Source organism: Carassius gibelio, chromosome A23, assembly GCF_023724105.1.
Source record: "Carassius gibelio isolate Cgi1373 ecotype wild population from Czech Republic chromosome A23, carGib1.2-hapl.c, whole genome shotgun sequence".
Lineage (NCBI taxonomy): Eukaryota > Metazoa > Chordata > Actinopteri > Cypriniformes > Cyprinidae > Carassius > Carassius gibelio.
The window spans coordinates 16412794-16426454 of record NC_068393.1 but is presented as its reverse complement, the minus strand read 5'-3'; the positions used below and the strand labels follow the sequence as shown (position 1 = coordinate 16426454).

General features: G+C 37.7%; 2 protein-coding genes across 3 annotated transcripts in view; both read right to left on the bottom strand.

Annotated features, from left to right (window-relative positions):
• Nucleotides 1–1322, bottom strand: part of LOC127945167 (histone-lysine N-methyltransferase 2D) — a 36325-nt gene extending 35003 nt beyond the window's left edge. Inside the window, exon 1 of the mRNA XM_052541759.1 lies at nucleotides 1061–1322. The gene's annotated coding sequence lies outside the window, so the exon portion shown is untranslated. The remainder of the gene's footprint in view (nucleotides 1–1060) is intronic.
• A 1022-nt stretch (nucleotides 1323–2344) lies between these two features.
• LOC127944247 (desert hedgehog protein A) lies at nucleotides 2345–9771 on the bottom strand. Of its 2 annotated transcripts, XM_052540121.1 has the most exons (4): nucleotides 9443–9771; nucleotides 6457–6718; nucleotides 4272–4996; nucleotides 2345–4042 (listed from the first exon to the last, which is right to left on the bottom strand). In XM_052540121.1, the coding sequence occupies exons 1-4, from the start codon at nucleotides 9752–9754 to the stop codon at nucleotides 3974–3976; spliced, it is 1368 nt and encodes a 455-aa protein (XP_052396081.1). In that variant the 5' UTR covers nucleotides 9755–9771; the 3' UTR covers nucleotides 2345–3973. The 2 variants fall into 2 exon arrangements, with proteins under 2 accessions (XP_052396081.1, XP_052396080.1); XM_052540120.1 differs by having other exon boundaries at nucleotides 2345–4996.
• Between the last annotated feature and the right edge of the window lie 3890 nt (nucleotides 9772–13661).

Genomic DNA, 13661 nt, shown 5'->3' with positions numbered 1-13661 from the left:
TGCCATTTGCCCTTGTATGTTGTTTGAATTTTTTTTGGCGCTGAAGAAAATGAATTTAAACCATCATATGCTAAAATATTTACCACTCCACCTTGAAAAGCCCTGACCCTTTAACTTGGCGTAAACTGTCAAGCTAACGTTAAATCCTTTCACACTAATTTGTTGACATGTTTCCCGAGCGGTTTACGTCCCGCCACGTTAAAACTGACAACCTACATACAGCAAAGTCACTGAACGAAATCCTCATATAAACTAGTCTCTGTTGTAGCATTTATAGATACAAATGTTTTGTATCTGGGCAAATATGAAAAAGTTACCAAATGCTTTGCTTATAAAGCAGTGCATGCTAACAGGCTGCAAGAAGTGTTAGCGTCTCTCTGTGGTACATAAAACTGCAACCGCTGCTATAAAAACATGTATTAGAATAATCACAAATTTTACCCCATTTTTATTACCAGCCCCACTTTTGCAAAACATAAATAACTTATAATAAACAAATTATAGAAATCATTCAGTTCCACATCTGCGAACTCAGCTTGCTAGCCAGATACTTTCATACTCCAAAATGCCGTTGCTCTTTCCAAAAACAACAAATAGAGCAGTTTGAATGACTTAGCAAATTAAACGCTCGGAATATCACGACAACATATTCGACAGTAAACAACACATGAAGTCCTAAGCTTTCATGGCTTCTGTGTTCATAAGGTCTTCATGACGGATGGTTCAAACTGGTGCTGGCTAAAAATATGGCTTACCCATTTACCAAGGACATAAACACTCATGCACCACGCTAAACTAAAAACACAACGAGCTAACGTTACAGGAAAATAACCTAAACGACCAACACAATAACAGCACAATCCTAACACTGGTGTCTGTAACCTTGAGTTTAGGAAACCCGATGTTAAGTAAGTATGAAGCTAGCAGCAAATTCATTTTGGCCGACAGATTCGCACTCATTTTGCTAAATGGACGTTAAAGGGGGCCCGAGGATCGCTAGGATGATTAATCAGGGATTAAATATATGTTTAAAAAAAAAAATACTACTTTTAACACTCACCTACAATGCACTGCTAACGTCTTCGTACATGATCGGAACAATCCTCCGGATAATAATCGCTGGGGTCCGTTTCATTTCATTAAGCTAGCTTTGGCTAGGCAGGGTTTACTAGTTTGTTGTTGATGGGGGAAGTGCTGGCGGGCGAGCAAACGTTTGCCAAACTACCTGATATTAAGATTTTGGCTGGCCGGCCGAAACCAATGAATCAAATGAGTTCATGCTGGACTCTCATGTTTGCTGCAATCATCCAGACTGAGTAGCTTTGGCTAATCCACACCCAGATCTTCAATCTGGAGAAATGTAGCAAGCATGTTTGATAAACTTGCTTCATGTAACAGTTTGAAGGAGACTGCAGGGAACCGGCTTTCCTGTATGTGTGAGTGCAGGCAGCACATTTAACATTTTTAACACCGATGCTGAGTCCAACTGCGACCCCTACTTTTGACAGGACAAACAAATTGGAGGTGCACTACAAACTCTGGGTCATGGTTAAGTTAGTTTCATGGGTGTCAATCAATTCTGTTACATTCACCCAAAGTACAGCTGAACCACCTATCCTTCACAGTGCTGCAGAGATGCGATGCTGTATGAACTATAACTAGCTGTTGTTCTATCTATCTATCTATCTATCTATCTATCTATCTATCTATCTATCTATCTATCTATCTATCTATCTATCATGTAACAATTGCATAATCTATTTATTTATCCTTTTTATTTATTGCCTTAAAAGGTAGCCGTTTAAGTGGCCGGTTTATTATCTGGCCACAATGTTAACAGCAGAACTCTCAGTACACATATTTAGTCATAATAGATGTCAGTTCATCCTTGCTTTTAAAATTAGCACACTATTAGCTCAGTGAAAATCAATTCTAAACGAAACATTTATATGAGTATGCCTAAATGGGACCACAAAATATTGCTGGATCAAAGGTTAATTATTAGTCTATTCGTACACTAGATAAGTATAGATTAAAAAAGAGACAGACTTTATTGATCCTTTATTGATGCATGATCCAGGATCATGCAGATGCATGAGCTTCCTGTTTTTAAAAGAAAGGCCTTCTAAAGATGTCTGTATTATGTATATATGCATGTATGTGACAGTGCTATTTATTATTGTTTCAATCTCTGTGCCTATAGATGATATGCATTGTTGAATCGACTAACCCTTGCTTATATAATGAATGAAACCAAGCAGGTGTGGATTTGTTGTCCTTTAGAGCTGACAAGCCATCAGAGTCAAATAGATTTAGAGTCACATGCAGTAAATACAGTACTTAGCACATTCAATCAGACTGTTTTAATTCATATACCAGAGATGGATATGATGGAAAAATTGCCATTTATAGACATGCTGGAGCACTACCAACATCTAGCACAATGAAGTCATGTTCTCTCCAGTATTTTACTGAATCATGCTGCATTAGGTCATGTTTATTTTACAGTCAGAAACTGAAATTCAGATATTGCAAAATTCAGCTGCACAGCACAGGCCCTATCTGTCTCATATTGTTCTGTTAGAGTACGGATATATTGATCTTTATAGAACAACTTTGGTATAATATATCACATTTTTTTCTCTGTACTTCCTGATCATACCCCATTGATAAGATTAATGACTTCTTCCCAGCTTTCACAAGGATTAGTTTGAACAGAAAAGGTTTGGAGGGAGCCTGACTAAGCATATCTTTAAAAGCTGATTGGTTCACCAAGGGTAACTGTTGGGTGGGCCAACATTACTGTCTTTGCCATTGGCCTGATGCTGTGTGTCTATCTGCCTCCTCCATGACTGAGATAATCCTCTTCTATACCTTCACAGCTGTGAAAAAAATGATTGAAGGGAAAAAGCATGCACTTCCAAAAAGCAACACAGTCTCAAAAGCATTATTTTAGTTTTACAAAGTTAAATATTTTACATAGACTGTAGTAGATCAGAATGATGAACTTAAACTTTAATTCAAAATGTTGTTTATATTGCATTAATGCTGCTATGTTAAGCAGGAAAAAATTAGGAAAAGCATAATATTGCAAATAATCATTTATTACCTTGTTTATTTATTATTAAATCCAGGAAGCTGTTTTTTCAGAACAGATAGATTGTAAATCATAAGCACATCAAAATAGACAGTAGTGTATTCTTTGGTGTCCACAAGGGGGTGTGATGCACTTAGTAAAAGCCAGCCTGTTTATCCCTGTTTAGCACATAGCTGTTGATTTTGGACTCTGGAAATTGACCACAATTAGTCAGTAGACATGGTTAACTGTTTTATCAACTCATTTCTGTTTAGAGCTTCTAAATGACCAACTAAAGGATGTAATGTAAAATGCTAATTGGTCACAAATTGAAATGTTTATTAATTTGAGAACTGACATGATCTGTTCAAATCTAGAGAGAATAAAACTCTATGTGTTTGGTGTGGATCAATTCTAAGCAGATCAGGCTTATTTTGCAACACAATCTATGATAACTTTAAGTGAAATAAGATTACAACAACTGTATCAGTCTCTGTTTGGCATAACAAATAATCAGTGCTTCACGAACATACAGTTTAACATGAAATATATATATTATGAATCCAAAAGTATAAAAATAAATATTTATTACTCTTTGAAATATTTTCTTGTAAAACAAACATAAAAATACATGTTTACATTTTGAATCCCATAATTGTCCATATGGTGATTATTCAATATTTTTAAGTTACATTGAATATTTCACATAAAGTATATGCATAATTGCAACCCATTTACAAATTCTAAAAGTATGAAATAATTTCAACTGGACATTATATGTGGTGAATAATTATACCAGTTATACTGTAGTGCCTTTTTGGTCAGTAGTTATATTTTTAAAGAGCTATAATTTATTTTGCATTTGACATTATGTTTGCATATTCTCTGTCTTGACCTTCAGTAAAACCTCTGAGGGTCAAGAAATATCCGCCCTAATGTGTGCAAAAGCCTTGCATACCAGTAAACCTCCTTTTGTTGCAAATTTCAACTGGACATTATATGTGGTGAATAATTATACCAGTTATAATGTAGTGCCTATTGCTTTTCCTTTTTGGTCAGTAGTTTTTAAAGAGCTATAATTTATTTTGCAGTTGACATTATGTTTGCATATTCTGGGTCTTGACCATCAGTAAAACCTCTGAGGGTCAAGAAATATCCGCCCTAATGTGTGCAAAAGCCTTGCATACCAGTAAACCTCCTTTTGTTGCAAAAAACGGTGTTCATTATCCATTTCCACTTTGACCTCTGGGAAAATCTTGTATATGCTGAAAGAACTATTGTGCATCACATTTGTGAGGAAGGTTTGATCTGTGGAACAGATATTAGGAACCATGGCACTACTTTTAACCACCACACTTTGTGAGTTCTCTTCCATTACTGTCTGGAAAAAGCAAAAAAGAACACGGAAAGGCCAAAATGCCCAGTGTGCAAGTCTGTGATCCTCAAAAGAAGCATAGTTGGATACCAGCACGCCATCCACAAACAAGTTCCCATGATCTGTCAAAGGAGCGTAAACCCCCATTCTCTCCTCCAGTGAAACTGAGACCACTTTAGATGGCTGAAGTCCTCTGTTGTCCCCAGTAGTAAGTATATAGTCCCCAATCCTAATGTTTTTGGCAAACATAGCTTCATACTCATTGTGGTGCAGTTTGAGATTGGGAGCCGCAAAGATGAGGTGATTGGGAGTAAGTGCAATTTGTTTCCCATTTTCAGTGGTAAAAATAAAGAAAGTGGTTGTTCTCTCTTTATCTAGATGTAAAAAGAGAAGTACCTGACTGAGAACAATTTCACCTGACTCAGACAAGGAAAGCACCTTCTCACCAGGCCGCAAACACGACATAGGTTTTTGCGCGCCTTCAGCCATTGTCACAAGTCCAGATCCTGAAAAGCAGCCACCTTTTTCTACAGCTACAGAATGATCTGGAAAGATTTTGAGGTGGAACGTTATCAGCTTCAACTTAAAATCAAGTTAAAGGGATTGTTCACCCAAAAATGGAAATTATGTCATCATTTACTTACCCTCCCTACATGAAAAGAACCTATATGAGGATATATGCGCATATATGAAACCTATATGCAGTTTATATGCACATATATGCTACATATATACAGCATATTTGCACATATATGATTATGTATATGCTGCATATATGCGTATATATGCCACACAATGGTGTCAGTCAGAGCAAGAAGTACCAGTAAGGTACAAAAGTTTTCCTTGTGTTAAGTCAAAGTCTTTAATTTCTCTTTGAGTTTCTGTTTTGGGGTGCTTTTGTTTTGCATTCTATTATTGTGTAATCGGTTTATTGTGCCATTAATAGATGATTTTGAATGGTTGGGAGATGTGAAAGCGACTCTCTGTAACGTATTGACTTTAGTATATATAACTAGGGCTGAAACAATTAGTCGACATTATCGACAATGTCAATGATTAAACAAATTGTCAGCAAATGTTTTTGAGTAGTGGTTTGATCTCTTATCTACCTAATGTGAGAGCCTGCAATAATGCGCTGTAGTGCAAGACCGTATTACAGCCTGATTCAGTTCAAAAGAAGAAGACAGTGCTTCAGTTGACCTGAGAACATCTCGGTTAGGTATGTAACCTTGGTTCCCTGATGCTGCAATGAATAACGCCAGTTTATTGGCCAATAGCGCTCAGCATGCATATATATGGCATACATAGGTATGGGCGGTGCTTAGCGCTATTGGCCAATAAACTGGCGTTATTCATTGCAGCATCAGGGAACCAAGGTTACATACGTAACCGAGATGTTATTTCATGAGATTATACACTATGACGAAGAAAGCGATATCGAAGGTATGGAACGGCCAGCATCGCAGCATCTCGTTCCCTATTCAGGGAACCAAGGTTACATACGTAACCGAGATGTTCCCTTTCATAGGTTTACTTCAATGCTGCGATGACGTCATCGCTTTGGGAACAATATACCATAACGCCTGACGTACCAAAGATAGCTGGAAGCCCGAGGAAAGAGTCTGCTCAAGCGGAAGAGACCCGGGAGCAATATAATATAGGACTATGTACATATAATATAGGAAAACGGCCAATTTTATATATATCACTTATATTAAAAACCTAAATCAAAACCAATATTAAAACATATATGTTTATATAGGTTATTTCCATGTGGGTCATTCGTTTTTGTATATCCACTGTAAGTCATTGGACACCACTGACTTTCAATGTATGGACATTTTTTAAAGCATGTTCTTTTTTGTTTCTCATACAGTTTTGGAACTTCATGACAGTGAGTAAATGATGACAGAAGTTTTATGTGAAGGTAAACTATCCCTTTAAGAGCTGCATCAAAAGATATAAATGAGGAATAACTATGAAAAAGAAAGATTTACAAGCTTACCGGCTTTGACAGAGCAGTGCACATGGTACTTGGATTCATAGTGCACCCAGTCAAATCCAGCCTCAACTGCCAACTGTGCAAGTAGTCCATATTTTTTTGTGTCCCTGTCTGAGGTGGTGATGTCAACCGCACGGCCCTCATAATGCAAAGAACCAGGAGGGTGATGGCCATCTTCATCCCAGGCTTCTGTCACTCGCAGTCGAACTCCAGGCCACTGGTTCATTACTGCTATTGCCAGTTTATTGAGGCAGTCCTTACAGCGCTGTGGAACAGAAAGAGCAAGTAAAAACATCATACAGGTGATACAGAAGGACTAAATATATATTTTTCTAAATCTTTATTTAAAAGGATAAGATACTTAAAATTATGTCTCACCTTATGTTATTCTAAACCTGTGACCTTCGTTCTTCTGTGGAACATAAAAGATATTCTGAAGAATGTTCCATAAACAGCAATGAACCCCATTGACTTTCACTGACATGACTAACATTTTTTAAAATATCTTCTTCTGTGTTCCACAGAGTAAAGAAGGTAGTGCAGGTTTAAAACTTCTTCATTTTTAGATGAATTTTCACTTCAACTGTGAAATTTTCACCGAAACCAATGATTCAAACCAGGTGTGCTAATGCTGAAAGCACAGCAAATACCATGACATTTCAGAATTCTTTGTCAGAATTTGCCCCCGGTAGACATCAGCCATTTTTCTCCAGATCTGCAAAAGGCCATTTCCACCCCCAACATCTAACAATATGAACAAAGCTACTTTAACTCATTTCCAGCATTCTTTGGACACTTCAGCATGGTCACAGAATAAAGCCAAGGTCAATTAATTTTTTTTTCTTCACACGATTGGAAAGTTTTCACACAGTCTTTTGAATGGCCCCGTGTCAACCTTGAGACTTTGAAACACAGAATTTAGACTTCCCATATGCATTCTCCAAATTCTGTGTCTCTCTACACCTCACGTAATGGAGAATCTGTTAAAAAATAGTTTTATTTGTCAGTGAAAATAATATTATGTGACCCATGGTCGTGATTGAGAGGGTATGGGAAAAGGCGAGAGAGAAAGACAGGGTCGAAAAGCCAATTAGAGCAAGAAGAAAGCAAAGACCAGTCTGAGCAAGAAGGCAGATGGATGGAACGTTTAGATGTCTACTTGGGAATGTGACAGCAAGAGTGAGAATTTAAGAGGAGAAGAAAAACAAACCAGGGAGATTTTTCTCGCACTGCTGTTGGACAGAGGCGATTCATTGTGAAAACTACAATAGAGGCTTTTCCAGTGGTGCCATTACTTCAACAGACGAGAATTCTGCACAGGCGATCCCATACCAGAGGCTTGAAAAGATGCACAAAGGATAGCTTTCAGAGTTGGGCAACGAGAGGGCACATACACATACACCAACTTGAAGCACTTTCATAAGGGTCCTCACAGTTAACTAGATGCCAATCTATGCCAACGTATTATAAGTGATATCAAGCTTATCAGTAATATCTCAAAACGACCAGTGATACCATAACAGATTAGGTCATGCCAAAGAATACAATGTCTATTTCTATTAACTTATTCAACTGAAAATTCCATCATATTGGTTTTAAGAATTGAGATTTGAATGGCTTCTATTTATTTAAGGTTTAAAAATAATATTTAGCATACTCTGTTTTCTTCACAATGTTATCTGCCTTACCTACCTTCATGTTTATACAAGGGAACACACACACACACACACACTCCCATGCTAAGGAAGCAGAGGTGATCATTTTATAACTCACTAACAAAAAACTTGGTTAAAGATTAAATGGTGTTGTGGCAGTTCAGAAAGTCTTATTGTCCCGGTGTTACATTGCCTAGGGAACATGGTAACACGGGTAAACATTCTATCAACATTGTGAGATTGTGACAGTTAAACTCTTTCTTCTTGGAGTAGTTCAAATTTTGCAGGGCTTCTTCATTCGCAGCTTTACAGTTGTATACATAAAAAAAATATTATAATAATTCAGACAATCAAACAGCTGAATTACAGGAATAACAAAACCCCTTTATTTTCAAGCAGTGTTTAACTGTGCATGAAGTATGTCAAGGATGAATGAGAGAGTTGAAAGGATCACCCGTTGCATCTGGGTCATTCCATGAAATCTGTTCCTTTTCCATTTTGATTTGAAATTAGATTTTAAACATTACATGAGACAAACAAAGTCACTGATAAAGTGCTTTTTGCTAATTGTATAAATTCTAAAATCGCTACGTACGCATTTGATAGGATACAGATAAGCCTTTTAAAAAGTAACAGGTTTGACAGTAACAATTCCCTATTCATTTAGCGATTACTAGCATTGTGCAAAAGATTATGACACAACAAAGTGTTCATGAGAAGGATTATTAAATGCTGTTAGATGTACAAATATCTAGTTTAAAAAAACTGTATACTGTACATAACTATAGTCAGATCCCTACCACAAGGTTAAGTAAATAAACAATAAAAAAAACCAGGCTTAAAAAATCACATTCTGAAAAATGATAATGTCGTAATGACATATGCAGTCACTTTAATAAAGAAGTGTATTAAATTAAATTACATTTAAATTTATGCATTTAGCAGACACTTTTATCCAAAGTGACTTACAGTGCATTCAGGCTAACATTTTTTATCTAACATGGTATTAAGGGTAAGACTTGGCACATAACGTTAAATAATTATTCTAATAAATTCTAATAATAATATTTTTTTTAATTACCAACTAAATAATTTACATTTATTATATATAAAATAATATTATTCATATAGGCTATCATTAATAATATGAATGTAAGAATCGAATGATATAATTTATATATATATAATGGATTAAATCTATTAAAAGAGATTAAAATATAGTTTAGCCATTGTTCACATCTGTTTATGAGACACACACACACACACCCTACTGTGGAGTGACCCATCTGTAAAATGGGACGCAGGTGATTCTGTTAGACACTGGTTTCTTTTACCTTGGTCATGAACCGGTCAGCTTTGGTATGTTCCTCGTCTTTGAAGTCAATGTCAGTGTTATAGTTGCACACGAGCTCATTGAAGCGTTCCGAGCTGCGCGTTATCCTGCCCTCCGCTCTTCCGCTCGCCCCCAGGTTGTTCTCAGAGACACCTGGCACGAACTGCTTGTAAGACAATTGAATCAACTTGCGTTGACTATGGCGAGTGCCGTGACCCGGACCCGGTCCGCATCCCTCCACCGCAAGCCATGAATAAAGACACGCAGTCAGCAGGCCGATCCTCGCCAGCCTTAACCAAGGAGCCAGCGTCATTGACGCGCGTAAAGTGTGACAAGGGATCAGCGAGCCGCGAACCCTGCAGCGCGAGCGTCTCTCCCAGCACCTCCTGGCATTTCGTTAACACTTCTGACTTTTTCCATGACCATATCACGGTGTTGAATTAAAATGGGCACTGGTGGGGACTGGACTCGTGAATCATTGACCAAGGTGTAATGGTTTCCAGATGAAACTGATTATTTAGAACTTCACATCAATGCCTCCGACATCCAGCCATGGTGAGTGTATAAACCTGAACAGTCTTCCATATAATTAGCATATAATACTTCCGAGCAGAGATGGATTAATCGCATCCTCGTTCTCGTTTGTAGATACTGACATAGCAACAGGTGCTTCATCCCATCATCCCACTCCACCTTGGACAGCTCCGCGCGAAACTGCGTTTTCTCCAATAAGGTTGACAGCGCGCCTCTCTGCAGATCCTGCCTGATAGTCGCGCTCTAACATAATTTCATTCCTTTACTGTCTGAGTGGCCTGATTCTGTTTCACCATGTGTTTGCTCCCGCTTTTAACCGTTGCGCTCGGACCATTAAATATCTGAGACCGGACAAAGATCGCCCTCCCATCCTGCGCGCGCTCCGGAACAGTAGCGCACACGCCTCCTCGCGCGCGTTTCCAGTCGAGCAGTTGTGAAGTCATTAAAATGTATTGCAACGAGTGGGGGCTACTTTGCTGTGGGCTGTATTTAACAGCATATTTAATTTTTCTAAGAGAGTTTTTCAACACCAATGCTAGGGGAAAAAACATTTATGGAAACAAACGCTTGTCCTTTACAAAAAAAAATATAACTTGTGACAACTAGCCCTGGTCTCATCTCCTAGGAAAGTGCTTCATTCTATTCATTCACTCAATCAGCTTGTAGTGTATTAAGATGCAGGTAAGGGTCATTGACATGAAACATCTTCCCGCTCAGAGATAACGGTGTAATTTTTGTGACTTATTCATTTCTCACTCTTTGTTTTTCTCCCAAAGCATAAGACACTGGCTGACACATGCACCTTGTGCCAAGAAGACCTCTGGGCTGTTAACACCCATGTTTTATCAGCTTCATAATTATAAACCACCTCAGAACAATAGCTCAAAATTAGAAGACAATACAAATATCTCAAGTCAATATGGCAATGTGAGCACGAGGAAGAAAAATAAAGAGCAGCAAAATATCAAACTGGTTTCTGCTGACCTACGTAATATGCATCCAGACCTTTGGCATCTCAGACAATTTATTCACACACAGAGATAATGCATTCAAAGGTTAAGGCTCTTAGGAAATCTGTCAACCTTTTAAACAACAATTTCAGTAATTTTCCTTCATAATATATCTTTGATTCAGAATGAATTGAAATTATACTTTTTAAATTACTGTTTTTCATTGGAGGCTCAGAGCAATAGACAAAAGCAGCAATAAAGTATGATATTGTTGTGTTCAACTAGTTAATGCAACATGTTAGAATAAATCAAAGATCCATCCTGATCATGCAATAGATCATATTTTATGTACTTCTAATAAAATCTGAGGTACAGATCTGTGGTTCAATCACATGTCCCAGACACCACAAATAACAAATGTGGGGAAAAGCTTAATCACAAGTATAAATGCTTTCAAGAGCACAATCAGTGATACTGACATTCAGCCAAGGGGAAATACAGAAAATAGCTGCCATTAAACATTAAAGGAAGCAGATGACAATACAAATAAACACAACAGTTTCTAAATAATTGTTATTAGTATTTCTGCATCCCCCCACCCCCTAGCCTCTTTAATGACTTCACTCCCCCACTTCAGGATGGGAGTATATCGAACAGTAAATGGCTGAGTTTCCTGAGCAGCCACAGCACAGAAAATGAGACCTTTCCTGCCAGAGTTACTCTGGCCCTCGTTTTCCCGTTACAGATTAATTGTGACTACACCTGGCCTTTTAATAGTAAAGCGCCATTGAGCTCATGCTACCATACTTGACATCAGCAAAATTAGATGATGCGTCATTCGCAAAGCCCTCGATTCCAAAATTACTCTGAATAGTCAGCTGATCTTTGGGGGTGATGGTGTTCAATCAGTCATGTCAGACGTTAAAGAGCATGTTTATGTAAGACGGGCCTGTAAATAAGGCTGAGGCACTTAGATTTAGTAGGAAAATGCTGACTAGACACTAATCTGCATATGTTTCTGTAGACAAAAGCTATTAGGGTTGCCAAGAAGAGTCAAGGAGCTGACACCCATTATAACCCACCACCATCGGTCAATTCTGTCTCTCACCCTGTTATCAGTGCAGGAAGAGGCAGAGAGGTGTGTCGGACTGTGCTATGCTAAAACCACATGATTTCTGGCTTCTGCACCAACATATGGCTTCAAAAGCTGCCCCTTACCTTAAATAACATGCTTATCGCAGTCCAGAGCAATGTGACAGGGGATCATGGATAAACAGGATGATCTGTCAAAGGTGTACATAGATACAGCACGCTGCATTATGTCCTGGTTTAGATGACACATCATGCGCCGTCTATATATGCATGCTCCATGCTTTTCTAAGAGACTGAAATTTGCCTATATATAACAGTTCTTGCGATACAACAACCATTACAAAACAATAACAGATCAGGGTGGAACTTCCTGACCAGAAACAAATAGGTTTGAAGAGAAGAGAATACAGTATCTTGCAGATAATGTACTGTACTTGCTATCATGCTGACCAGGTTTAAAACAGAAGTGCACAACTAACTCAACCAGGAAAACAAAAGATAACACAGGACAACTTCTTGTCTTGCTTTTTTTTTTTAAATGTGAATGTCACTTTCAGGGCTCTGTACTGTAAAAACCCTGTGTTTAGAATGTCTAGAAATAACAGCAGGTGACTTTCTTTACAAGTGAGTCATTGAATCATTCACTCAATCAGTACATTCAAAACACAGATTGATTCAAATGACTTGTGTCTTATGCCACAAATATACTATAGTGGCACTATGTGGTGCCGAATTCTGCAACTATGCAAACTTATGAGTGGATCATTGAATCATTCACTCAAATGATTCATCGAAATACTGATTAATAAGTAACGAAATACCTTTACTGCATGTTGTTCAGAAACACGTGCTGTGGCTTAAAACAGATAAAGTAGTAAGTACCAAAAGTATCAAAGCAATGTCAAAATGTAGGTTAAAATAATTAGTATTAATGACATCTAAATGAAGATTTGCGAAACACCATGGCTTTCTCTCAACTGTATTTTTGCTTGCCCACATAGTGTTGTCTACATAGTGGTCAACAATATGAATAGCACGTCAAACATGCTTTGTCTGGTTACTGCTGTGGCACTGCAGCCAAACTTTTATTATATTTTATTTGTCAAAGAGATTAAGTCATTTGGTGTACACTAAAATTAATTGAACATACTAACTACTAGATCAAATCTGCATGTTGTAACCATGCCATGTTTTAGTTTTATTTATCTATATTCATAGATATATAAAAACCAAATCTGTTTTTTTGCTTCTTGTGGTTCTCTGGCAAAACACCTCTGTCTGAGAGGCTGCTCAAGGGAGTGTGTCATGAGTGTGCAGGCGGGCAACGCCACTCATTATCAGTTGATTAGCAAGTCTTTTCCGGCTGCGAGTTTTCTGTCCAGAAGGAATAATATCTTCTAATGCACTGTGGTACACATTTCGAACAACCATCAGGAAAGCTAATCTGCCTATTTTCCTCTTCATTCTTGTGTTTTGACAATAATTGTTAGCTATTGAAACTGTGAAAGACCGCCTTTCTTCCTCTTGTCTAATATGATTGATTTGAACCAGCCAAATGCCCTCTGCTGCTCAACAAGTCACATGCATCCACCCAATATTATTAGACTAATTGTTTCTGAGGTAAACTGAAATTAAGAGGACAAG

Coding starts and splice junctions, on each gene's coding strand:
- LOC127944247 (XM_052540120.1), bottom strand. CDS start 9,754: ATGACGCTGGCTCCTTGGTTAAGGCTGGCGAGGATCGGCCTGCTGACT. Junction 6,719..9,442: donor CTGACCGGTTCATGACCAAG/GTAAAAGAAACC, acceptor TCTGTTCCACAG/CGCTGTAAGGACTGCCTCAA. Junction 4,997..6,456: donor GCACTGCTCTGTCAAAGCCG/GTAAGCTTGTAA, acceptor AAATCTTTCCAG/ATCATTCTGTAGCTGTAGAA.